The following is a 27,350-nucleotide window of genomic DNA, read 5'->3' as shown; positions in this document are numbered from 1 at the left end:
ACATTTTTATGGTGTCAAATGTTATTTATCAGCGGAAGACCATGTAGATAGATCTTTATTGACAAGTATTATACAATTCGCATTTAAATATATTTTAAGGTCATTAGCGAAAAGTAAGAATTTGAAAGTAGGAATACCTTATTATAATGAAAGCTCTTAAAAAAACATATATACAAATGTTTATTTGTATTATCTGTCATCGGATCACTCAATGAATCGTTTTAATCAAATTTAATATTAAAATACATATTTGACCGCTTTTATAAATATTATATTTCGAAAGAGTGGATCAGAGAGGCGAGTCAATTTGTAATATAACATAGAAACAAAAATCCTGAAGTGTTTCATTGTGGCGACAACAATGAGGATTTCACCGTGGTTTGTTTAGTTAGGTCCGTTTGATTAGGGGATTGTAGCGTACAGAAACCAAAAAATAACACACGTTTTTGTATCCATTCATTTGAATCGAACCTGCAGTGTTTTATCTCGGTTGAAAGCCTTTACTGTTTACTTAGGACAAATACTCAATAAAATATACATGTACTCTTTTTTGACAATTAGTCAATTCTTAAATTAATTTTGTTTTTATATAATATGCATTATTAATATATTATTTTATATAAAATCGTTAACGTTATATTCTGTGCCAAAGTGTCTTTTCATTCGTCTGAGACTATAGTATAGGTTCGTAACTATTGTCTGATACTCGTAAAGAGTCCAAGCAAGAAACAATCGTCATATAAGACCGTAAGGATAGGAAAAGTACTATCATAAAACTCGGGATCAGGGCGGAGGCTAACGGAGTCAATATAAACTCAGTTTTGTTTGCTCGGAAACGTTTAGGAGCGTTACAAAACGTTCTGACCGATGGCAAAACTACTGTTTTATTTATACGACGTAAAGTAAAATATTTGCGAACTAATAGAATAGTATTATTTTGAAATAATGTGTATGAACCTTATTATATTATAACATCGACTTGAATAATAAAATACATATATTTATTAATAAAAATATACGAGCTATTTAAAATATGCGATATAAATTGATGCATGCTAAAAATCTGTTATGATTTTTTTTAATAAATAGCTACGTATAAATATTCCTCAGTAATTCGACCCATTCAGTAATTTTTGTTTTATATGATACTAAAGAGTGATATAGTAAAATATTTATTCTGAATAAATTGCTAAAAAGTAGTATAAGAAATATAGTAAACTTTGACTAATATATTCTTGATCTAAAGCACTATTTTATATATGTATAATATAAAATGTATTTTTTTTTAAATCTCGGGATTCATCACAATTTATGCTTACTTTTTGTATTCTATATTTCGGCCGTGATTTTCCGGCCATGATCACGAATTGCTTGCGACTGCCGCTCTTGTTCTTGACCTTGTCATATATACTCTTTCCGGTGGGGCATTATTAATTATATTAATTAATTGTCCATTTGTCTTGGATGAGTCATTTGTGTCTGTGTTCATGTTTTTGTCTAATGGTGTGGCAATTTGGCTGGTGACATTTTTTTGTGATTTTATTTTTCGTAATGACTCTAAAACCGGAAGCCAAGATTTCGATAATATGTTACTGTCATCTCTTTTGTTCATAGCAATTTTTTTGTGGATCTCTATTTCGAGTGCTTCTCGTTTCGTACGAACAAAAGGGTTTTTTATATTAGCTATATTTGTTGTACTGTCAAAATCAATCTTGTGGTCTTCAGTAAAACTATGTTCGGCTAAAATAGAACTGCTCTTGAATTTTTTTACATAATTTTTATGCTCATTTTCTCTGTGTGCGATGCGTCTGTTAGACTGTCCAATGTAGATTTTATCGCAATCTGCACATGAGATTTTGTATACCCCTTGGGATTCATTTTTCAGATGATCTTTCCCGTTAGGAAGCAATGAACTAATTTTGTTTTTGGACTGAAAAATAGTTCTGATTTTGTGCTTCGTTAGGGCTCTTCCGATCTTTTCTGTTACCCCTTGGATGTATGGAAGACGAGCATGTCCTATGTAATTTTTTTCAATTTTCTGTGCCGGCACAGATCAAATCGGTAGCAACCTCTCTATTCAATAGAGCTAAAATATTAGCTGACAAAGAACATATCGACGATGAACTCAAAACCGTGAAAATAGCACTACAATCAAATGGTTTTATAAAAGAAAACTTAAAAAAACAAAGAAGAAAACAAAGAAAATTGAGCCCTAACGAAGCACAAAATCAAAACTATTTTACTCTAACTTCAGGACGAATTCAATATTGCATACACTGTACGAACATATTTAAACTAATATGGCCTAAAATAATTTGTAGTCTTGATATTTGTTTTAGTACTAATGTCTACCTCTTTAAAACAGATAAAATGGATTTACTAAAAAAAAATGAAAATACATTTATTTATTTATCTTAAGTTGATAATATGGTATATTACGAAATTGTCTTGTACATGGTATATTTTTTAATTTAATTTTCTAAATCACATAACCATTAAAGCTTTCACAAAATATGTTTTTTCAATACAGCTCTCGACTTCGAGTTCAAAATATCTCGTCTGGCGATCCACCATGTCTGGGGGCCTAATTCGTTCATTAGTCCGGATTATTGTGTGTCCTTAATTAGATTGGGGCCCCTAAAATTCTTCTTCGCACATTGCTGCTTAACAGAGTAACATCTTAGGGTCGTAACGCTCCTGCCGCAAACGCCATCTCCGCCTTCATAAACGTCTGCATTATTGCCTTCGCACCGTTCCTACACACAACTCTAATGGTTCAGTGGCGCTCTACAATTTCGCCAAAGCGTATTTCATACACTCCTTTTATTAAATTCGTATATGCAAAGCTGTCTATGCTGAATTTTAATATAATAAAATCTAGCTAGAGGGGGAAGAATCGACTTTCATCAGTTTTCCTAACGACCACTTTACATAAGCGTAGTTATTAAAACGAAATGATTAGATCATGGCGTTTTGAACAATATAGTTTTGATCTTCCACTTAAGATTGCGTATAGGTTAAAAGCGTTCGATTAATTAAGCCAGAGCCCCCGAGATAAAGTTTGATTGTATCGCTTGAATAACAATTTCGATAATTAAACTTTTCAAATTTGGAGGCGTTCCGAACCAGTGAGAATTTGTATTTATTTTAATAAATACACAATAACAGCTTTACGCTTGCTTTATAATTAAACAAAATAACAAGTGTTTACTTAAGCATATAATTTTAAAATATTATCTGCTTATATTGTATCCAGTGTAATCAATTTATTTCAGAAGTGCAGGGTGAGGCATATTTTATTTTTATTCATTATTAGCACTTGAAAATTATATTAGGACTTACTTATAAAATTTATAAATCCTTAGATCTGTAAATATTACATTATTTTTTTTACTTCGAAACAGAAGCTACAGTGATGCACTAACTTGAGAGTTTAATTAATTCCGTGACGGAGCTCGTAACTCAAATTACTCGTATATCAAATCAAATTTTATTTAATAAAATTGATTGAAATCGCATTAAACTATTTCATTATGTATAATTAAACTGAATTAATGGCAATTAAAATGTTGAGTACATACTACCTTAATTATTGGTAAAGATATATTTTAAGGTACGCAATTTTTTTAATGTCAAGACATTGTTCATATGTCAAGGCAAATTAAATCTCAAAATACGAGAAAACAATGATTCCAAACCTCAAGACAAAAATGGCATTTTAAATGTATTTTTACCATCGTGATATAATTTTTTAAATAAGTAATAATAGGTAAGAGTTCACCCTTTCTATGTTACAAATAAATATAAAATAGGCCACTGTTGCGACATATTTTCTGAAATCATAAAATATGTGAGACATTTTATTTAAGCATTAAAAATTATTAAAATTATCTACTAAAAATATGAACCTAATAATTAGTCATGTTTTCTTTGTTGCTTAGTGTTGCCATATAGTGAATTTTCAAGCGTTTATATTTAAATCTTTTATAATTATATTACGAGTGAGAATCGAATAAAGCTTTTGACGTGAATTTTTGCCTTCTGAGAAGTGATAATTGTTTTTGCGCTCTCCTATTGACCAAAATTCGGTTTAAAAACACTTAGATCAACCTTGTTATATTAGAAGTGCATAGTAATATCGGTAAGGATAGCTATCGTATTTTTAAAACGAAATGTAAGATGCGATGTTTGTCTATACTTAGTTTGTATTTTGTACTTGACCTAATGAAAGTACTAAAACTGTAACTAGTTTTAGAACTTTCATTAGGTTAGGTTTGGGTTTGAACAGCAAATGTACGTTTCGCAACTGTCAAATAGAGCAACATATTAGCGCCTAAAAGTGAAATTAAATGTTCGCTAGTATAAATATATATTTACTGGTGAAAATGTATTTGGACTTAACAAGTGAAAATATAACTTTACCAAGAAATACACATTCGCTATAACATTTATACATCGGATGTAAATAAATATATTACTACATATATAAAAGTTGAAATCATATAATTTTAGTATCACCTGCCTGATAATTTATATTGACTTTTAAAAATATGTATCTACTGGTGAAAATGTATTTTGATATGATTTTACTGAAATGAAATTTAAAAAAAATACTTTCATTATAGATTTTATTTTTGGAAAAAACACATAAAACTGAGTGTATTATTTTATTATTTTTCTGAATTAAATCTAGTAGTGAAATTACCGATAATACAATCTTTAAAAAAATTAAATTTATATAATTAAACTGGTGCTGTTGTAGATTTTTAGTTATTTCTTTGCTCGATCTGAAAATTTAAATCGAATACCAAAATTTACTGCTATTCTTTTACATTCGTTAAATATTTCCTCTCATATCTAAAATTTTTTAAACGTTTAAAAAGCAATTTAGAGAAAAATAATTTGCAAACAAATTTAAACACAAACGAAGCCGCGTCAAAAAACTACAATCTGTCCCTTTAAATAATAATTATTGTGAAATTACTACCAAGAAAGTGGGTTCTTTTGAAAGTAATATTCCGCTCCTTTTATTTTTGTGTTGAGGGCTAAAGGAACTTATACCTGAAATACATCAGTGTATAGGTACATCTCAAACAACTGTAGTTCAGTTCAGATTCATTATTTGCGGTCGGTTTTTATTTTTTTTTCAAGTATATTCTTGTTATGATTTTTTTCAGAGTTGGGCCCCTCAAGGAGAACGGCCCCCAAATATTTTTAGCCTTTCCCCCCTCTTGGCAAGCATGCTCAAAAAATTACTTCTCAATCATTATTAAAGGCTAGTACATAATATTGAAAGCTTAAAATAACTTACAGGTACTTCTTATTTCATAGCTTTAGAGCATGGTTTCCCAAACTATGTTCCGCGGAACACTGGTGTTCCGCGGATCCAAGATAGGTGTTCCGCGGAGCCTAAATAGATATTTCACAAAAATTTAGAGTAGATTAAAAAAATTGTTAGTCTTGCTAGTACATAAAAATTGTTCATAAATCTGATAAAAAAGCTTGAAAATATGTGTTAAATATTTAACATTGATGTGTATAAAATCTGGAGGGAAAAGTTTCATAAGTCGGTGCTGTTTTTTTTAACTTTAAAATTTGATCGTATTTAAACAATATTTTTTTTGTTAATTAATCACACGATATTAGTGCTTGTTATACGAATTTTATTTATGTGACTAGATATGTTACTAGCAGTCATTGTATTTTGCATAGGCATGCACTGTTGACTAAAAAAACTTCCACAAATTTAAAAAATGTTATGAAGTAGCCGTGAAAATGATAAACTATGTAAAATCTAGACCACTTCAATCCAGATTATTTAAAATTTTGTGCGATGAAATGGGTAGTGAACATGAAGCACTTTTATTACATACTGAAGTGAGATGGCTATCCAGAAGAAAAGTACTATTAAGAATATATGAACTTCGAAATGAATTATTAGTCTTCTTGAAAGCACAAAATAATTTGCAACATCATTTTATAATTTTTTTAACAAATCCTTCCTGGTTGATACATCTGCATATCGGGCGGATATTTTTACAAAGTGAAATGACGTTAACTTATAATTACAAGAAAAAAGTATTACAATTTTTAATATGAGAGATAAAATTGAATCTTTTGATAAAAAAAATACAATTTCAGATTTTATCGGTTGAATCTAATAATTTTGATTGTTTTCCTGTCTTGGATATGAATGTTTAAATGAATTGAATTTTCAAGTAGATATAAAAGTTTCACAAGTATTTTTAGAACACCTATATTACTTGAAAATAACTCTTTCGGAATATTTTTCGAAAACTAGTAAGGACGATTCCTGGGTTCGGAATCCATTTTCCGTGACAGTAAAACCAGTGGGCTTAAGGGATTATGAGAATTTAGTTAATGACTCTGATTTGAAACAAAAATATCAGCCATTAAATGATTTCTGGGCGAGTCTGACTAAAGAGTTCCCCAAGGTGTCAAAACAAGCTCTGGTTTGTTTACTTCCGTTTTCCACGACGTATTTATGCGAAGTGGGATTTTTTAAGTATATTGCAACAAAAACAAAATACAGAAATAGACTCCACGCCACGGCAGTTATGAAAATACAACTAACCAAAATTGTGCCTGATATAAAAAAAAATTGTTATTTAAGAACCCAAAATCATCAGTCATTAGTAGTTTTATTTATTTGCATTTTTATGTTTATTAAATAAATTTAATAACATTTCTTTATTAACATGTTTTATTTAATTATGAATTACCCAGCCTAAAAAATAAGCTAAGTGTTCCGCCAAAATTTTCGGATTTGCCAAGTGTTCCGTCGCTGAAAAAGTTTGGGAAACCCTGCTTTAGAGTAAAGCATACTGATACTTTATTACAGATTCGGCACAACTTCTTTCTAAAGGGTAAGTTTGTAACAGATTAATATAAAGCAGAAACAGCAACATTAGCAAGGTTTCAATTAACAATCACATGTTTGATATAGTCACTGATTGTTAGATAAAGGAAATATTAGTAAAAATAGTTAATATTTTACATAAAAAATGGATAATATTACAAACGTCGTCAATAAAAAATGTAAAGGAATAAATCACAAATAAATTTACGTTTCTTAATCATCTGGAAAATAGGTACGTTGACATCGTAAACTTCAGTGAAGTGATTAGGTCATATGCTTAACACGAACATTTGCACTTAAATTTATAAATGTTGATTAAAAACATATTGTGAATATCTCTGATTATTTAAGTGAACTGAACATATATATCCAAGATGTTTTCAACAGCGTCGGTATTTGAAATTAACCCAAAATTGAGAATTTTTGAGAATAGGAATAGTGACTTAATTTACTTCAAAACACTGTCTGAACATTGCCACATAAATAGCAAAAAGTATGCAGCTAAAAATACATAAATACATATATATTTTGTATATAGATTAAAAAAATTTAGAATACAGTAACTGTATTTAATATTAATTGATATTTTATTCTCAGTTGACATCTACACGTTGCCTGAAACTTGCAGATATAACGTGTAGATTTACAATCATCTATGTAACTTTAAGAGTTATTTATATAACTTTCATAAGTTTACATCTGCATCGTTAAGAATATGATATGCACTCTAAGATTATCCCACTTTATAATGTTTCTTTAAGAAAGTTAATTTTTTATCGTATAAAGCATTCAAAAATAAATTAAACTAAATTTTCAGGTAAGCATATTTAAAATCTTTGTGTCGCTACTTCCAATATAAAAGCAAATAATAATTTACTGGTATAAAAAAAAACTTAGTGCTAACCATAAAAATATGTTATTGTTTTCGTTTCGTAATCAACCCATTAGTAATATGGATTAAATTGTAGACAACAATGAATGCTAAATTTTATATGCGGTCCTTGACAATTTTTTTCTTGTCAAAAAGAACTAAAATGTTGAATGCCTCTACTTTATTGTAATTAAAAGATATATAATACATATACTTATTTAAAATATTTTTACTTGAAAAAGGGTGTGGAAACTCAACATGTTCGCCGTTCACATTATTGCACCTTTTATCGCTGGCATTGCTCTACTTTTTGCCTTATTTTTAGCGCCGATTCGCATTATTCTAGCCTGACTCATTTCGTTAACCCCTTTATTACACCCCTGCGTGTGCTTCGCCAAGTTCTTCCGGGAAAAACTCGCCGAGTTCTAATGCACTGATACGTAACGAGCTTTCTTGAGAGCTTCGCTTTTAATTTCGTACCATACAAAACTTGATTAGCGCAAATTTTAATCGCCACATCGATCAGTCTCGCTAGTAATGAGCTAACAAGATAGTTACATGGATATTCTTATGGACTCGTATGTTTCATCAATTTATTTTTTCCTTATATGTTCATATATTAAAAACTTTAGAAAGAGTTTACACTTATTAAAAACATAATTAAACATGTTTTAAATCATATGGCTAGCAACGAGCTTCCTCACCGTTTTCAAGAGAAATATATTATCTACTTGGCCTGTAGTGTCACGAACAGTATTATGCTACATTTTAAATGAGATATTTACAGTAATCCCCTGAATTACGCTGACTTAACTAACGTTGCGTATAAATTTTGAATGAAAAAAGATTTTTTTAATATAATTAAAAGCTTGCAATGTGCTTTACAAATAAATGTTGCTATAACTACTGTAATAGCGAGTTTTTGCAGAGAAAAAAATGTTCAAATATGACCGATGGACGTTAAGATTTGTTTTGTATATTTTTTATAATATGTCAATACTGAAAAACTTTTTATATGAATTTGAACAAAGTTTGGCATAATATGTATAATACATACATACGTAAATAAAAATTTTTCCTCACTAAAAAAATATTATATTGGATCAAGATTATTGCTCAAATACTATTTTTTTGTGGATAACTGTTTCAAAGAAGATGCATTGAACATTCAAAACCAGATTCAAACCAGCAAGATTAGTATACTGAAATTTTTAGTAATTGCCAATTTAGGAATCAAGGACTTTGAAGAAACATACTAAAGCTATGTTGAAATCCAAGATATTTTTTTAAACTGATTAAGCTTATTTATGCTTTATGAAAAAGAGCTATTTCTTTTCATATAACCTAATTTTTAAAGTAGTGATATGTATAGGTAAATAACCAGAGCACCATTCAGTTTTTTTGTAGTGATTATGATTTTTTAATACACAGATCAGAACAAAGTAATAGGTCAGAATCTTCAAAGCTATCTATGCCCAACAATCTTTTACATATTTAAATGCGACTATAAAATAAAACAATGAAATTAATGGATGCAGTAAGAATCAATAAGTTGTGCAATCACCATAAACGGTTTATGGTAAAAAGTTGTATGTTCTAATTTAGTTAAAACTTGCAAGAGTGGAAATTGATCTTTGAGTGGTTGCTCTTGTCTCATAGCTTAATTTTAAGTTTGATACTGTATATGTCATAAAGTTATTGAAAGCACTCACACTATATGATATTGTAGAAGTTCATTAGCAAAATATTGCTTTAGAAGCTAAAAAGTTCAACAATAAAGTATGTTTTAGAACGATACAGTTTAAAAGTAAAACTAATTGCGGTTATACTTAAGGTTCTATAATAAATATATAATAATAATCTGTTAGATAAAACAATAATAAATAAATTTTGTAAAAAAAAGAATCTTTACAGATTTAAGATGATTATTTTTGAATAAAAATGTTGTTTAATGATAACATTTTTTATTTTAAATATAGTTCACAATTATTTAAGAAAATAAAGCTGTAAGATAATTTTATAATAAATTTATCCTATAATTATCTTATATAACACTTATCTCAAAATACTTTATAATAGCCTACAAATACAAACAATAAAAAATACTGTAATTTGAATTCCAGAAAATAATATACAAGTAGGATGTAATGTAAATAATATTTTCGTAAAATTAATTATCTTGTTAAAATAAACGTATTATAAAAAAATACTGAGCTGAAGTGTATTAACTTTTCTATTATGACATTTCACATTTTCCACTACCTCTTCCTTTGAGATTACTGTATACTCACTAGTATTATAAATATGTACATTTTTTAAATAGGTTTAATTTATTAATATAAATAATTTTACAACCAAACCAATTATATACACTTGTACTATACAGTGTTGCTTGTTTATAACAATTTTCATCTCTACAATTTTTAATTTAATAAAAAATAGGAATAAATATATAATATAACGTTGTTGGGTATACTTTAAGAAATAAATAAAAATAAAAAAAGTGTTAAAATGATTACATTTTACTTAAAATCTTAAACCATTGATATGTTGTCTTTAACCTTTAAAGCAGTATGTGGCTTAGTATTTTGTGCTTGTAATAATATTTAAGATCGATTTAATTATAGTCAGTGATACATGAAAAAAAAATATAATATTTTCTGGTATAAGAATTAGTGTTTTTAAATTTTTGGTATATGAAGGATAATATGCATTTTTTTAAATTAGTAAAAAATGGTGTATTATATATATTTTAATTGCAATATAAAAAATAGTTTACTAATGTGTCTCCACACCAAAACTGTAAACATTTGTTAAAATAGCTGTATCGTCAGCGTATATATAATAGATAAACGCGTATTTTTATTTTAGGGATATGGTTATATAATTATATAAGATTAAAAGAAACTTTCCTGAAGAACTTCAGCTGAAATTTTACGTGGTTTTGAGTGTTTATTATTCAGTAAATTAAGCATAGTAGATAGTTAGAAGTTTTGTATTTGTATAGTTTATGTTAATTCAGCAATGAACAGTCAGAAAATATCATATAACAATTATTTTTTTCTAATTTTTAAAGCTGGTTGTTAATTATGTATTAAATTCTATTTACATTTTTTATATATTAACTGCTAAGTAAAACTTGCGTTGCATTTAAAATAAGTTATAATACACACATATATTATTTAAAAAATATTTTTTATAAATTTAATAAAATAATTATTGCATATAATTATTTATTATTTTATTAAATCTTCCGTCGTAACCTGACAGGCGTAAACCCAATGCGTTACGACGGGGCTATAAATACAATATTTTACATGTCCAAATGCATTTCTCATCTGAACATATTGAATATTAATAATAACAGGTTTACGTTAAATATTTATAGCAATTGTGGTTTGCGGTTTAATATACTTGTATAAATAATAATTTATGTGTACAGCTAAATGAGGTTTATAATTGTTTTATTAATAAAACAGTAAATAGAGCAGCGGTACATAAGAGCGTTTATAGATCATTAAGAAAAAAAGATCTATCACTAGATAATGAAAGATTAATCTAGCAAAAATATGCTGTACACTTTGGTTTATCCTATTATAAAAGGATTTTTTTAATGATTTTTTATATATTATTACATTTGTCTAAGCTTTAGTAATCAATTGGAAATATAACTAATATATGTTATTAAAAAAAACTGGTTTAACTGAGAAGTATATTTTTAAGACTTTTTTTTATGAGGCTTAATGTTATTAAAAAAATCTAGTAGTTCTTACCCGTCAAGCAGCATCTCCCCTCGATTCTTCACCCAATAGTTTATTGTGTTGGGGAAGGCTTCCACGTAGCACTCCAACTGCACATCAGTATCCAGAGGAGCCCCCAAGAGCTGATTGGGCACCTTCACCGTAGGAGCAACTGCAAATGAATGCATAAATTATTCATCGCGGTCCGTTTTCTATGAATTTTCTATGGGAAATAATCGCACCCGGGCGCAACGCTGTGGTGTTAATTAATTTATTCTCGAATTCATATTCGGGGATTTGTTGACTGGTGTAGGTAAAATTTGCCTTTTGTGAATATTTAGTTAACGAACTAGTCGCCGTCTGATAACGTATTCGCTTTTGGCATTAAATCAGATAAACACTAGAGTTTTGTGGACAATGAAAACGACTAAGAGATAGAATGGGGCTCAGTGTATAATAAGTGTCTAGTGTTACATTATTAAAGTATACAAAAGGAATAATAAAGCATGACTGTAAAACTTTAACAAATGTTTAACCGTATCTTGATAGTATCTTAGTCATATTTTAATTTAGTAAATATATATATGTATATTGCATATTAGATAGGAAAACATATAATTTAACTAGTGGATTATTTTCATTTAAATTCTTTTAACTTTATATTGTAATTTCGTATTATAGGAATAAAAAGTTCAATAATACTAAAAGAAAGTATATAAGGCATTAGGTGGCGATCGTTTTAAAATCACGCTCGGAAACCAATTACGTAATGAAAACCAATTAAAAAGAATACAAAAGCAGCAGCAGATAAAAAGAAAGTGTCTTCTCTGAAAACAAGACGAGCGCTAAAGAGTGCGAGCGGGGAGAGAAATAGGAAGGAACAAAAAGACGCAGGGATAGGGGAAAAAAGTGTTTTAATTAAAGCAATTAGCGAAAGTGTTCACTTACAATTGACATTAAGGGTAATCCTCTTGCTAACAGCGGGGGGCACGTCGTTCGACGCGATACAAAGAAACGCGCCCATTTGTCTTCTATCAAGCCGCCAGAAGTGCAGGAGGCTGCCGTTGTACGTGTCCACTATGGGGGATAAAAAAGAAAAATACTTTTTATTGGAACAACTCAATTCACTGAAGAGAAATGCTGCCTAAACTTAAGTATGTGTGTGGGTGTGTACATATACCATATATGGTGGAATGGTGTTTTATTAGCAAGTACTTGGTCGAATCGGCGCTATTGTCTGCTCCTCGTACTAACTATTTTGAACGGGCAAAATAAAATAAAAATAATAAAACCAATAAAAAAAATAATAAACTGACGTCCAGGATCCTACCTATAAATTTTGTATGCCATATTTATTACATTTTTTCATTCTTCTTTTTATTAATGACATGTATGTACATGTTAACTCATATATTAATTAAGAGCTTAAATATATATTAGTATTCGCACCATTGTGGATTTACTTTTATTTTTACAAAAATACTTTAAACGTTGTGAATGTTATCAATCGATAACCAGCTACCCTTCAGCATTGCCATGTGTCACATTTTTCTTGCCCGGTGGAAGGATTTTAACCAGAAATACTTCTGTCAAGGACTTGATATTGACGTTCGACGATAAAGATTTATTATGCGCTTTTCGAATGCTAGCGATAGTGTCAAGGATGCTAGACTTTTTTATGCGGAGCGCGTATCACTTTAAAAAATTATTTGCGATCTGTATGATACTGGATATTCTCGAATATCGCTCCATCGTCTAAAATTTTAGCGAGGCTTAGTACTCATTGTACTGTACACTGTCTAGATAGTGTATAAGTATATCTACAATAAATAGTACAGATCGTGTTTGTATTTGTACACTTGTACCATTTTTATAAAAACGTAGAGATACAATTTATCGATTTTTAAAGTTGATGATGTGTGATTTTTCACAGTAGTGTCACAATTGCGTCCTCTATTCTCAACTTATGCAGTCAGGATGCAAGCGCTCAAAAACGTTCCCCTTACATAACGCCTGACATAACGATGTTCTCAACGATAGCTAAGAGGAGCTGAAACAATTTATATTGGATGCTATGTGTCGTTATGTTTTATTTATTTTTTCATTAAAAAATTGTATTAATAATGAAAATAGGTGTTTTTAATGTGTGTATATATTTATGTATAATATAAGAGTGCATGTTTGAGCTAATGTATATTATATGTGTGTGATATATTTTGTATAAAGGTTTAAACGCATGTCAAGTCATGATGGTTTAATTTGTAATAAATGATAATGATTTTAAGTTATTGTAACTAATGCGTTTTGCATTTGAAAACTAAAGCTATAATTTGGGTAAAAATATATATAATTTAATTTAAAAATTACTTGCAGAAATGTTTATGTAATTAAAACTTATTAAGTTCGTTTTTTCTTTAACCAGGTATCAATAAAGTAAGATAAGTTTATTGATACTTTGTTAAATAAAAAAATAAGATTTTATTTATAAACTTTCTTAGTTCTATAAAGAGTACATATTCTATTTAATATATTTAATACAATTTACATTACCGACCTAATTTTTTTATATAAAATTCAAAGTTTACTTAATCGTTAAGGTGTTTATCTTACACTTTATTAGAAATATAGATTATAAAAAAGATAAAATTATATTTAATATTTAAAAATAATTAAAAGATTTTTAATTCCAAAAAAAATTCTTTTGAAATCAAAAAAAAATTGTAAAATTTCTATTCCTAAAAATAGTTTACTGTAAGGCCCATCTCCTCAAAATATCATGTATAAACAAAATTAATACAGCAGTAAACCAAAATTTAAATGCTTATATAGAAATTAATAAGTATATAACCATATACGTTTTTAAAATGGTTTTAATACACCATTATGTGTATTAAAACCATTTTTTTTAATACACCAAATGGTGTATTAAATATTTACATTTCTTCAAATAAATCAAAGTCAATTTCGGTTAAAATACAAATTCATTGATACTATTGAAAATCTCTGTTTGTAATAATACTGTTTTAAAAAAAGAAAACAATGTTAATTTAAGTTAAATTAGAAATTTCGTTATATTAAATATGTAAACTAAATTACGCTATTACAATGGTTTCACCATTGTAACACAGAAACTGAAAGACAACTCAAAACTAGCAAAGATGATGTTTATTAGCTGGTGGAGTCAGATCTTCGACAATTCAAAGAGAAAACCACGGCTTTCTCAAGATCAAGTACAATATTTCAACTTTTGGGCAATTATCAAAAAGCTGTTTTTTGTATTTGGTGAGATTTTTAGAGTAGATTTTTTAAAAATAAATAAATATAAGTCGGAACATTACAAATTAAGTCATGTAAAAAAAACCAATGAGTTTTAGACTGAATTAAAAGATTCACAACATTTGCCGTGATATTGCATCTTTAAATTATTTGATTTGATTAGCTTTAAAACTAATTAAATATTTCCAAATTATGTTAGACGCATAAAAATAGTTCTGGAAAACGATATTATTATTAAACATTATTTTATTGTATTCATATGAATACAATAAAATATTTTATAATATAATATTGTATGAGTCCATTGCTAGTTCATTGTCGAAAAGCGGGTGGTGCAAAGACGAGAAATTAAAATTAAGCGCATCTTACGCGTTAAAAGCGGCATAATCCAATGCTATTATATTAATCTTTTTAAACGGCTAAGGCCACAAATGCCATTGTGCATCTTACATTTGTCAGGCAAAAAATCAGAGATTAGCAAAAATAATTCATTGTGGATTCCTTATTATAATGACAAATTGCTATGTTGCCGAGTGTCTGTCTTTCTGAGATGCAACACAAAAATGTTTCAGTAGTAAAACAGTAAGATTAAAACAACCAATCATACCAAATGTATAATTGAAGATTCATATAACTACATTTCCATTCAAATTTCGCTTTCATCAACACATAATCAAGAACTTCTACTTGATAATCCTGTCATGGGATGCAAAATAGTCCATCTGAACTCACACTAAGTGCTGATCATCGAAATTTATTATTATTATATATTTTTTTTAATTATGGATCTGATCATCATATGACAGACGGAGAAGACCGATAACGTCACGTAAATCCTGGTTCAACTACGACAGGAAAATTCAAAATCAAGACTATAACTCAATCTTTAGAGATGATTAAATTATTTATACGCAGGCAAGGCAACAAAAAATTTGAGTTCATAAAACAATGATTATTAAAATTGCTAAAAATTAAGTTGAATATAAATAGATTTTTTGCATTTACTTTTAAGTAAGTGCAAATACAAGGTAAAAAAATTAAGTAGTATAAAGTTCACAGTTTTATCATTAATTTAAAGATTAAACAGCTGTCGGTTTATGCGCAGTAAGCTATCGGTATAATAATATTAGATTGATTTAAACTTTTTTGAAATTCAGATTTGATTGCAATGATTGGAAAAATATGTATGTAACAGTATTATTATATAATATAAAATTTGGAGATTCTGGTATTGTGAAACAATATTATTTGAAATACCATTTTACATGGCTTAATCAAGTTAAAATTTGTTTCATAACGAGACAATTTCAGGACATGGAAGATATTAAAAATAATGTATGATAACAGCGATTTCCTTAATAGCAGTTTTTTTCATATTTCTTTTGACTGTTGCAATATTTGTATATATATAGTCAATTTAAATAAATTTTATTTATTATTTGTGGTTCTTAATAATAATACGTAAAAAAAAATATTTTATTTTGGTTATATTTAATATCGTAATAAATATTCATATAAATATAAATATATTTAACATTAAATTATTTGATTTGTTTGGGTTTTTGTATAATACAATAATTGCGAGTATTTATTTGCATGGTTTATCATTTTATGTTTATTACTCGAGTGAAAAATAAATACACTATGATGTTATTATAATAACAATAAATTCCAACGAGTTTGTATACCCTTAATCAACAATAATAATATTTTATTAAACCGTAAACAAACAACAGCATGTTTCGAGAACGAAGTAATCCCTTTTCCGCTGTTTTAATTCCGTCGTAAAAATGTTATTGATCTAGTGTAAGAGAAAAGAAGTCAAACTTTTATCCATTTCGATATGTAGAGGGTGGAAAAAGCACGAAGACCATTTTTCCAGACTGCCGAACCCATTACGACTGAATGAAATCTGCGAATGGATTATGGACTTTTTATTTCTGTTATTATATTCCGCCAGAATACATATGAGACACTCGGAAAACTTTATATGTCTTAATAAAAGCTATGAATACATATTTGTTTTAGATTCGTTAAGTCATTAATTATATCATTTGCAATAAATTAAATAAGAATTATCATTATCTTTTCAGAGCCTTTATTTATATCAAATAATATTATTTGTGTTGAAGACTTTATGAATACAATTGTGAAAAGCCATAAAATTGAGCCTTTTAAACAAAATCATGTGACAAGAGCTAGTATTGTATATAATAATATATGCTCTCTATATTTATTAATCCTATAAATGCCTGAATCGGCGAAACATATTATTTTTTTACTCATTCACCCTATTTCATTTACGTGAGTATAAACGAACGTTTCATTGAAATAATAAATCATGATAACAATCGTTGTCGCTGGCTCGATGGCGCATAACAGTAAATTTATACACCGTGACCCATAAGTCATAAATCGTTTATGGCTCAAAATATATTGATCCCGGTTTTAGCGAATGTCTAACACGAACCGATTTTTTTCTACACTGAGCTAAGCTCGCAACGTTCCATATTAAAAAAGCCATAAAAAACTATTGTGACGACCATGGAAAATTTCAAAATGACTAAATTTATTTTAGTGTTTATTCAGAGCATAAAATTTTATGTTGAAATATTGAATTGCTGGGACACAGGCAGGGCCTTGTATTATTCATGAACTGCATAGATAAAATCACGATGTTTTTGCTTTTCCTTATTTGATATTATTGCCATATAGCGATCTTTAATTATTTTGGAGATTTACAGTTTCACTTTCTTAAAGATATAAATAATCTTGTTAAAGGAGGAAAATTTTACAATACATTAAAGTTTTATATTGAATTTGTTAATTAAACACGTGGTTCAATTTACCCTTTGTCGCCGCAAAATGGACAAATACCAACATCCTTTTATTAATAAGGACATGAATATTTTATTTGTGGGCTTATGTGCTCTCCCACAGGAGTATAAGCATAAATTGGATTCTTATAACGGTATCTGTTTACTCTTGTTTTATTAATTAGAACGGACATTAAATAGTGTTATTTAATATATTTTTAATTCGACTGTCTTTTTGTATTCAAGTCATTTTGATTAACCTGTACTTTACCATAATTAATTAAATATAAAATATATAAAAATATAGAATAAACTGATATGAAGTAAACTTTAATATGAAGCTTAATTCTATGCCTAATTTTAATATATATGAATTACAAAATTTTCAATGAAAAACGCACGTCTTTTATTGTTTTATTTTACAATTAGCTAAAAGCTGCTAATAATATATCTTTAGCACAACTTTTATTTAAAGCATATAGTGGAAGTTGTAAAAGCGAGAAATTCCAATAGGTACATATTTAAAAGTTAATGTAGGCAAAAAAGTGAAAGAATTTCCATTCCACGATGGAAATTGCACTGCAGCTACAAAAGTAGCAAATTAAATTTTCGCTAAGAATCACCGCATTCGAAGAAGTCCAAAGTGTAAACTGTCGAAAAAGAGATTTATTAGGCCGTATTTACGCGGAGAGAGGGAGAGAGAGAAAAAATAAATAAATCGCTGAAAATTTATTTGCCCGCTGAAAGGCGTAACTTTTTTCATTTTATAATGTCTCGCTTTGATCAATTGATAAAAGTTTGCCTTTCAAAGGTGAACTTCGTCAAGAGCCCGAGACGAGAGGGGATAAAAATGAAAGGAACAGTTGCAAGGGGAAGGCAAAAAAGAAGCTTGCAAGATAAGATATCTTTCCGGCGTGTGTTTTTTATGTATTGAAAGAAGGAAACTTTTCCGCCAATCGGCAGACTATTGGATGACTTTGACTTTATTTATAGACGATGCGGGTTAGGCAAAAAAGGGGAGAGTTTGTTTGGATAGCAGGGGTTTTTTGACAGTGCACGCCTATCGTTCGCTTTTTTTTTATCCAGGACGATCATAAAGCAATAAAAGCGGCGTTAATTACTTTACGAAAGCTGTAAAATGCGCATATACCCAAAGGGACGGGGTGTTAAATTTTTGAAAACCGACGAGAAAAATTGTGATTGTGAAAAAAGTTTTGATTATATTTCGAGCGAATTTTCGAGCCGAAGTGCGTTTTCTAAATTGGTATTTTTGTCAAGCGAAAGAACAGACATTTAATGGTAAAGTAATTTAAAAATAAATACAAATTAACTGGTTATATTTAAAATTTAATTAAATATAAAGTGGCGTAAGTGAGGTATAATAAAAATATCAACAATTTTTAGATTATGTTTGTTATTGATTTTTGATCGAGTTTTTATTACTTTATATAATGTTTGTCAATGATAACAACAACCATAACAATGATCAACATAAGACGCATATTTTTTGTTCAACAATCAATGCGTTTTGTCACGCATTAAAATGATTACATTAACTACATTAGTGAAATGTTTAGCACGTTGACCAGCAAAAATAATATGAAAAATATAAGGAAATTGTGGTACCTATTCGCCAAATTATTAGTGAGATTAATAAAAATGTTAGTAGCTTTTACGTTTTTACCCACAAAACCAGTAGCAATTATTATTTTTTAATATATAGAAATTTTACCTAAAACAACAATGTAAATAAATTGCTAAGCATTTATTAAATCAAGTTATTGATAACTAGTTTTCAATATTCAAATATCGAATAGTAAAAATAAAATATTTAATCATATTCGAATAGTTAAAAATATACGAAAAACACAGTTAAAATTAAAAATACAGGTTTATCACAAATAATAAATCTATACACATTATCCAGACTATTTATTTTAAATAAAAAGTAATTAGTAGTACGAGTTTCAAACTGGAAATCAGAACAAAAAATATTTTCAATACCAGTTACCAAGAAGACACACTTGTATACTGAATAAAATGTTATTATAATAAATTATTTTGTTTGCATTGATTAAAAAGAAATTAATAAAACAATACCAGCTGTTGAGTCCACATTGGCCAAATATTTCGGCAATTACAAATTGTTTTCCCTATTTTGTTTGTCGGCTATCGGGTTTTATGGCTCTGGCTGTTATAAATAATATAAGTACAGTAGATTCCTCAATAACACGGTAAATTGAGGTCGTGCTATTTGGCTACCCGTTACTTTATGTGTGAGCAAGCCAAATGGAAGTTATCTCACCACACGCGCCTGATTTATAAGTATCTGAGCGCTTGACCTCTAATGAGTATTTTCTAGTCCCCCAACTACACGCACCCAAACAGCACGATCCCAATTTACTGTGTTATGGAGGAGAGAGACAACCATACAAACAAATAAATAAAAAAAAATAAGATTTATATTAGTCACTGAGAAAATTTAAACCTGAACATTAATAATTAAAATAATTAGTAATTTATAGAATTTCAGCAATTACAAAATATGTTTTTTTTTTTCATATTTTATTTGTATGCTATCAACTGTTATAGTCACGGCCCTTATAAGTAACAAAATAAAAATATAAATTTTACAAAACAAAAAATGGCACAATTGGACTGTAGATAATGCAGCGATACATCAAATAAAAAAATACTGTTTTAAGAGTTAGTCGGGTTTTGACGATTTAAAAAATTAAAAAAACATATATTTCAGTGAAAATATTCATATAATGAATTTAAAAAAAAATGGGTCTATATATTATATATTTAAAAATAAACAAATGGTAATTTTTGAGAATAAAGTATAAAATCACATAGTTTTGCTTAGTTTGTATTAGTCAGATCATACAAATAACTTCAAAGCAACTCAGTATTTTATATTAAATATGTATTAAGGATAAAACCAGAAATTTGGCGATGGAATGAATAAAATAAATCTAATACAAATCATATATATCACTTATTAATATTATTATTGTTCCGCGAATTATCTTATATATAATTGTTCTAAGCCGCCGTCGTCGCTTCCGGACGCGCATAACTTTCAATGAAACATTCTCCGTTCAATTCTATACTCTATAAATCGTAACGCTTTGTATGAACGGTGTGTAACAATACACGTAAACAAAGGAAATATATTTAATTATAATAATAAATAATAATAAAAATTAAAATTGAATTTGTTCCGATTGATTTTCGAGCCGCCGATAATGCGTTCTGTTGTTTCGACCAATCAAAAATAAGCATTTAAATATTCAAATAGCGTCGACCAATGAAAAATAAGCATTCAAATTCAAATAGATAGTACCGTGACAACACTTTTAAATAATTATTATTTAATAATAAAATTTTGCTACGCGACAATAATTTTCATTAATTCGTCATTTGACTGAATAAAAATGAAATATATACATAATGTGTTGAGGATTAGAAGAATACATTGATTAAACTAGATAAACAATCATAAAATAATCTTCTTAATGAAATTTTCAAATTTTGAATTCCCGGCGACGGGCTCCGAGGCCTAAAAGTGAGTTTTTGCTTTTATAAATAATCGGATTGCAAATTTACTAGGTGTGTTATACCTATGAAAATTAAATATATACATAATTTGTTTAGGATAAGAAGAATACATTGATTAAATCAGATAAACAATCATAAAACAATCTTTGTAATGAAATCTTCAAATTTTGAAATCCCGTCGCCGGGCTCCGAGGCCGAAAAGTGAGTTTTTATAATAATATTACATAAACATTATCATTGCTTTCCGATTTTATACATATATACGTTAGATTTTAAGAATTTTAAATTAACCAGTTATGTTTTAAACATGAACGTGTAATATATCCTTAGTATGTGAGGATTGAAAGTTAATGTCGATCAAATCGGCGCTGTCGGACAGCTTATAAATGTGTAGTTTCTTGGATGTTATCTAATAAACGACATTTTACAATGATTATAAATATGTGATTGCATACCTGGAATAATCGATAGCCAAAATATCTAAGAGTGGGTTATTTTTAATTCCGATGTGGCAAAATATGTACAATTTTTGTTCTGTGCCATCATTCCTCTTTCTGAATAGCAAAATTTAAGATATTCAGTTACATCAAACTTATGTAGTGTGTTCTTTATAAAAAGATAATACTTGCTGACAGTGACTTCAACATGAGAAGATTAACTCTTTGTTTATATATATACCAATTCTACGTTGTAGCCATATAGGTCATCAAATTGTTCCATCATTGCTTCTGAAAAATAATTAAGAAACAATAAGACTCTTATCAAGAGTAAACATTGAACACATTATTACTACTAATATAATCCATAAATTAAATTTAAACGACAACCGAAGAACAAAATTGATGGATGTACTGTAGAGGATTAAACACGTAGATTGGCATCTCTTCATTTTCTACAAAATTGTCACAATATGTCATATATTTTTTATTATTACTAGCATTGTAATATGTTTAATTAACTTCGGTATGTATACCTTTAATTGCCAAATCACCGCTGTTTGTCTTTAATTATTAGATCCTGGAAAGTCAATAGTAATTTTGTTAGAATAACCGTATTATATTATTCATTTATAACCAAACACTTACTGGCACACCCACAATTTATAGTTTTGTCTATAATTTCAAATGCTGCATCACTTGCATCATCTTCAATTGTCACTTTATAAGGAAAGTGCCGCGATTACAACATAATTCGCAGCGGGTGCAGCGGCATAGCGAGCGCTTACCAGATGTGACAGCTGTCAGATGTAAGCAAATTTGGGAAGTCCCGCGCTTGAGAACGAACTAAATTGATTTTAACGAACGAAATTGATTTTAACGATTTAAATTGTATAACATATATTAAAATATGTATAAAAATCATAAAATACTAAAAAAAATGTTTTTTAAAATATTTTTTTAGTTTATAGATTTAAAATATAATATAAATAATGTGAATATGTATTAGCTTCTCTATACAGAAAAAATATGTACCTAAATTTTGGCGAACGTTGGCAATTTAAAGTTTTAGTTTTTAGAGAATTTTTAAAACTTTGCTTTAAAAAATATTTTCAATAAAAAGGGGCAAAGTTTCAAAATACTACTAAGCGCACAGTATTGCAAAAATCCCTCTTACTGACGCCTTTGGAAGTTAACTACACAAAAATGTATAACACTAATTTTAATATTTTTTAAATTATAATGTTTCAGAATAAAATTTCAAGATTTATTCAAAATATTTTTTTCAACATTAAAAATATTTTCTATTTTATTATGGATTTTAAATATTAATAATTTATTATAGATTTTAAGTATCTTTAGTTTATTATTAATTTTAAATATAGTGAAAACTTTTAACACTCATTAATTATTAAAATATATAATGCTGCGCAGAAAAACATTTACTTTAAAAAATATGTAAATCAAAATATTTTTTAATCAAAAAAGACAAAAGTTTCAAAATTATTAATATTTTTAAAGCGCACTTTTGGTCTAAAGAAACAGATTAGGTGCTTGATATTTTTAGTTTATTGTTTCTTTCTAATTAGTAAATGTAATTAAAAACTGACTTTTATATTTACACATAAAACATAGAAATATTTTTTTTAAATTATAAAGTAACTTATGGTGTCACAAAAATTTTTTTAATACAAAAATTTAAATTTATGATAAAATTGTGTTATGCAGCGTTAAAACTGGCACACAAACACCTAAAATACGCTAAAACACAATCAATGACTTATAATCACTCGCATTGCACCAACTATATATGATCGATTGTGTTGTTGCGTTAGTAAGGTGTAACAAAATATTTTTTCATATCAGTAATATTTTTGAGTGAATGTGTAGCCGATGCTATTTATTATTATTATTTATTAAACTGTAAACCTACTTTTAAATGATACAAAATGTTACGTTTCAATAATATTTTTTATGTTGAAAACATTTTGATATTTTTTGTTTTATTAATATTTAGTAAAGTTACAAACCAATTTTAAAAAATAATACAACGAAATCTCTTTGTAACGAACACCGAAATAACAAAACTCCCAGTATAACGAATCTTTAATTTGTCCCCGAAAAACTCGCATACAAAATGTTTTCATTATAACGAAGACTAATCTCAGTATAACGAAATATTTTGATCCGAATTTAAGAATGACGTTGCAACTTTACACAATATTTCTCCACATTCAGTTCGTCCTTGACTTGGTGTGTGACAGATGTGTTCAAAAGCAACATTTACAGGTGTTTCGCTGACCCTCAAACTTTTTTTATAGAACATTTTTTTCACAAATTTTATTGTGTTTCATACAGTATCCTTAAAAATGGGCAAAAAACTATTTGTCAACCTTATAAGAGGTTATTTTGATGTTGAAGTAATATGGTAATTAAAAATAAAATATATCATCTTCCTTACATTCAATATAACGAATTTTCAGTATACCGAAAGTTATTCATTGGTTCCGTGAGCTTCGCTATATTGAGAGTTCACTGAACAATTTTTATTTTTTTATTATCTAGCTGACTTTTAAACCTATTCATAAATGATATACAATATTTAAATTTATCGTTAAATAATTTTTAAATCTAACGTTAAATAATATAAAATGTTTTCTTCTGGAATTATTTAGTAAGGTTGTAAACCTACTTTCAAATGAATTGAAAATGGTAAGTAGTTTTTTATAGTTGAACCATTTTTTTAGCATTGAAAATCATAAATAATAATGTCCAATTTGAACCATTAAATTTTAAAAAATATTTAAAAAATCTGAACGAAGCAAAAATTATATTTAAAACCCAAAAAGTTGAGGGTCCGGTATACGCACACTCGCTAGCTTCGGTACCTCACGATAGTGAGGTACCGACAGCTATTTTTTTAATTGAAACTATGTTATTATTTACTAAATATATTTCGAAAAATATACAAACAAGTTTATAACACGCAATAAAGACTCAAATTGAGAAGCTTTCTAGCGCTCTCAAATATAATTATGATTTATCATTAAGGGTAATTAATGAAAAATGTACAAAGCTCATTAATTTACGTCATTAATATAACGGCTAGGAGGCACAATGGTGCCAGAACGTCTTATCGGTCACCTTCGTGATATTCAATCTGGGTTCGTGTAAAAAATCACTTTTTTGTTTATTTGTACCCTGTGCGTGCACTGGGACAATTCAGCAGGGCTCTTCCGACATTATCTGTCGCTCTTTAAAAGCTCTGCAAAGTCCGTCTCGGGGGGTGTCCCCGCGTCCGATCGCATGGCCATAAAAAAATTTGCTGAAATAAAAGTCACTTGAAGAAGCAACAAGAGCTCCACTTGTTTCTCTAAAGACTAGGATTAGTATTTCAAACAATCATGTTTTACTAGCTGTCGGTCCTTCACTATCGTTAGGTACCGCAGCTAGCGTGTGTGTGTAAATACTGGACGCTCAACATTTTGCGTTTAAAATTTAATTATAAATTTGTTCTGATTTTTTTATAAATTTTTAGTATTTAAATATTACCAATACACATTTAAACATTAATATAGTGAATAATACAAAAAAATGAAATTTTATATTTACAACAAAAAAAATACTTTAAACCTTTTTAATACATGTTTAGGGTACAATAGCTTTACGTCAATGCACTTTTCACACTACATATTAACAAAATACATCAAAAAGTATTCCCAGAAACAATTAAACTGATAATTGTAAGACCACAATACGAGCACAAACTAGGTGGGAACAAATTTATACTTTCCGACAGATTGATAAGTCAGATAGCTGTACTTAATAAAAATTCCTGTTCTTACAAGCGGTATTGCATTCAATAGTTAGGAACGTAATCGCTAGTATTAAATGACTTACAAAGTTCTTACAGAATCTTTGCATTGTGCATATTTTATACCATCAGCTAGAAAAAGTATTTTTCAATGTACACCCGTAACGCGGCTCTAGGGAATCATATATCAGCACAATTTGTAGTAATATTGATAAAATGAATACTTTTTCATTTAATATTAATTATTTGCTATTTTTTCCTCACCTTGCCTTTAAACTATGTACTACTAAATTTGAGGGTTTGTTCGTCCAAATTCATTCGAATAATTTGTGTTTTATTTTTCGATTTACTACAACTGGCATTTTCATAAGTTTGGTCGAAGTGACTAATTGTTCATATTAAAAATAATCTATTTAAGATATTATTATGAATTTCAAATTAGGTTTCAAAAAATCTTAGAATAACAAAAATATACATTTTGGTTGAAATATCTATTATTTTAAGTTTATTACTAATTTAAATGTATAGTACCATCAACATAAATATTAACATAAGTTCATTACATGCAAAAAATAATTTATATCACCATTTGCGATTTCTTTTGTAGAACGCAAATTTAATACACCATAGTTTATTTTAAATAATTTATTAATTGTCGAAAAACGTTTGTTTAAAAAACAGCAATATATTTTTTCAGAGTGTATTTAATGCAATTAGTAACGAAATGTAAAAACTTAAAAATGCGTTCATACTTTCATATGAAATATAGAGCAAAAGATAATTTGTTTGTATATAGTATCTCAATAGTATATGTTAAAATTTTTAACAAAAAGCACTTTAAAAATATCTTTTTCAATTAAAATAATAACAACAGCTATTTGATACCGAGATTTATGGAAAATTTGGGATAAAGGCCCATTTTATCTAACAATCTCGAGATAAGTCAAATTGACGATATATTAGTTACATTTTATGACTGTGATTTTTGTATTTGTTATTATAAAACACGTCGCAATACATCTATACAATATTTTCACACTTCGGGCGCACTCGATTAAGCGAAAAGGGCATTTAAAAATAAACTCATATAAAAAATCTTCAGTGAAAAAACTTGGCTTCCTAGAAGTCTTTATCCCACAAACAGTCAATATTACGCTGAATATAATTAACCCAAAAAGTAAAGAGTACAAAATATTTAGGACGTATTTATGTATATATTACACTTGAAAGAGAAAGCAATTACGCATAGGATTTTACATAAGAAGCACGACAAATTAAAGCGTATTTTGTAATCAACGCAAAACTAAATGATTTATTAACACAAAAGACTGTTCACATGAAAGCATCAAGTGCTGCAGATTAATGCAATTTTACTTATTAAAGTACCGATCGAAAAATCTAAGATGCAATTGACTAGTTAAAGCAAACTAAAAGAATTTCATTTTAGGGCTTTTTATAAATAAATGAATATCATCTGTCAAGTGAATTCATCAAAATTTAGAAATTGTAATCGTTTATATACGCTCACTTCTTCTAGAAGGCAAGCAAATAAGATCAGCAAAATAATAATGATCAGTGAAAGAGACTGTGTTAGAGATTAGGTCGACCCGAGAGTCAGTCGGTATCCGCCCTCCTCCGACCTGACCTGCTAAACTACATATAGCTTGCCTCTTCCACTGCGGTATTTTCAGTGCACCGCTTCTTACAGAGTGGAATAATAAATTAATCTCCTAAAATAATTCTTTTTATTTGTAAATAATATATTGTGATAAAAACATGATAAAGTGTGAAGAAATCTTTTTTGTATTTTTTTCTGTATAGAATTTTCATTTGTCAAACAACTATTGTAATATACTGCTTGTTTTGACCTAGTTTAACTGGCAACATTTTTCTTATTCGCTTTTTGTGGTAATAAAAATATTATTATTATTATATTGAAGCAATGCAAAGAT

The 27,350-nt window shown here is 28.1% G+C and overlaps 1 protein-coding gene across 1 annotated transcript in view; it reads right to left on the bottom strand.

Moving 5' to 3' along the window:
* Nucleotides 1-27,350, bottom strand: part of LOC148235865 (lachesin-like) — a 318,708-nt gene that overhangs the window by 15,674 nt on the left and 275,684 nt on the right. Inside the window, exons 6-7 of the mRNA XM_088184853.1 lie at nt 12,440-12,568; nt 11,525-11,663 (exon numbers count right to left, since the gene is read on the bottom strand). Coding sequence (XP_088040979.1) covers nt 11,525-11,663; nt 12,440-12,568 — 268 coding nt within the window. The remainder of the gene's footprint in view (nt 1-11,524; nt 11,664-12,439; nt 12,569-27,350) is intronic.

Source organism: Plectrocnemia conspersa, unplaced genomic scaffold (genome assembly GCF_051122295.1).
Source record: "Plectrocnemia conspersa isolate PC_06_02 unplaced genomic scaffold, ASM5112229v1 ptg000004l, whole genome shotgun sequence".
In the NCBI taxonomy this organism is placed as follows: domain Eukaryota; kingdom Metazoa; phylum Arthropoda; class Insecta; order Trichoptera; family Polycentropodidae; genus Plectrocnemia; species Plectrocnemia conspersa.
This window is presented reverse-complemented; position numbering and strand designations above follow the sequence as displayed.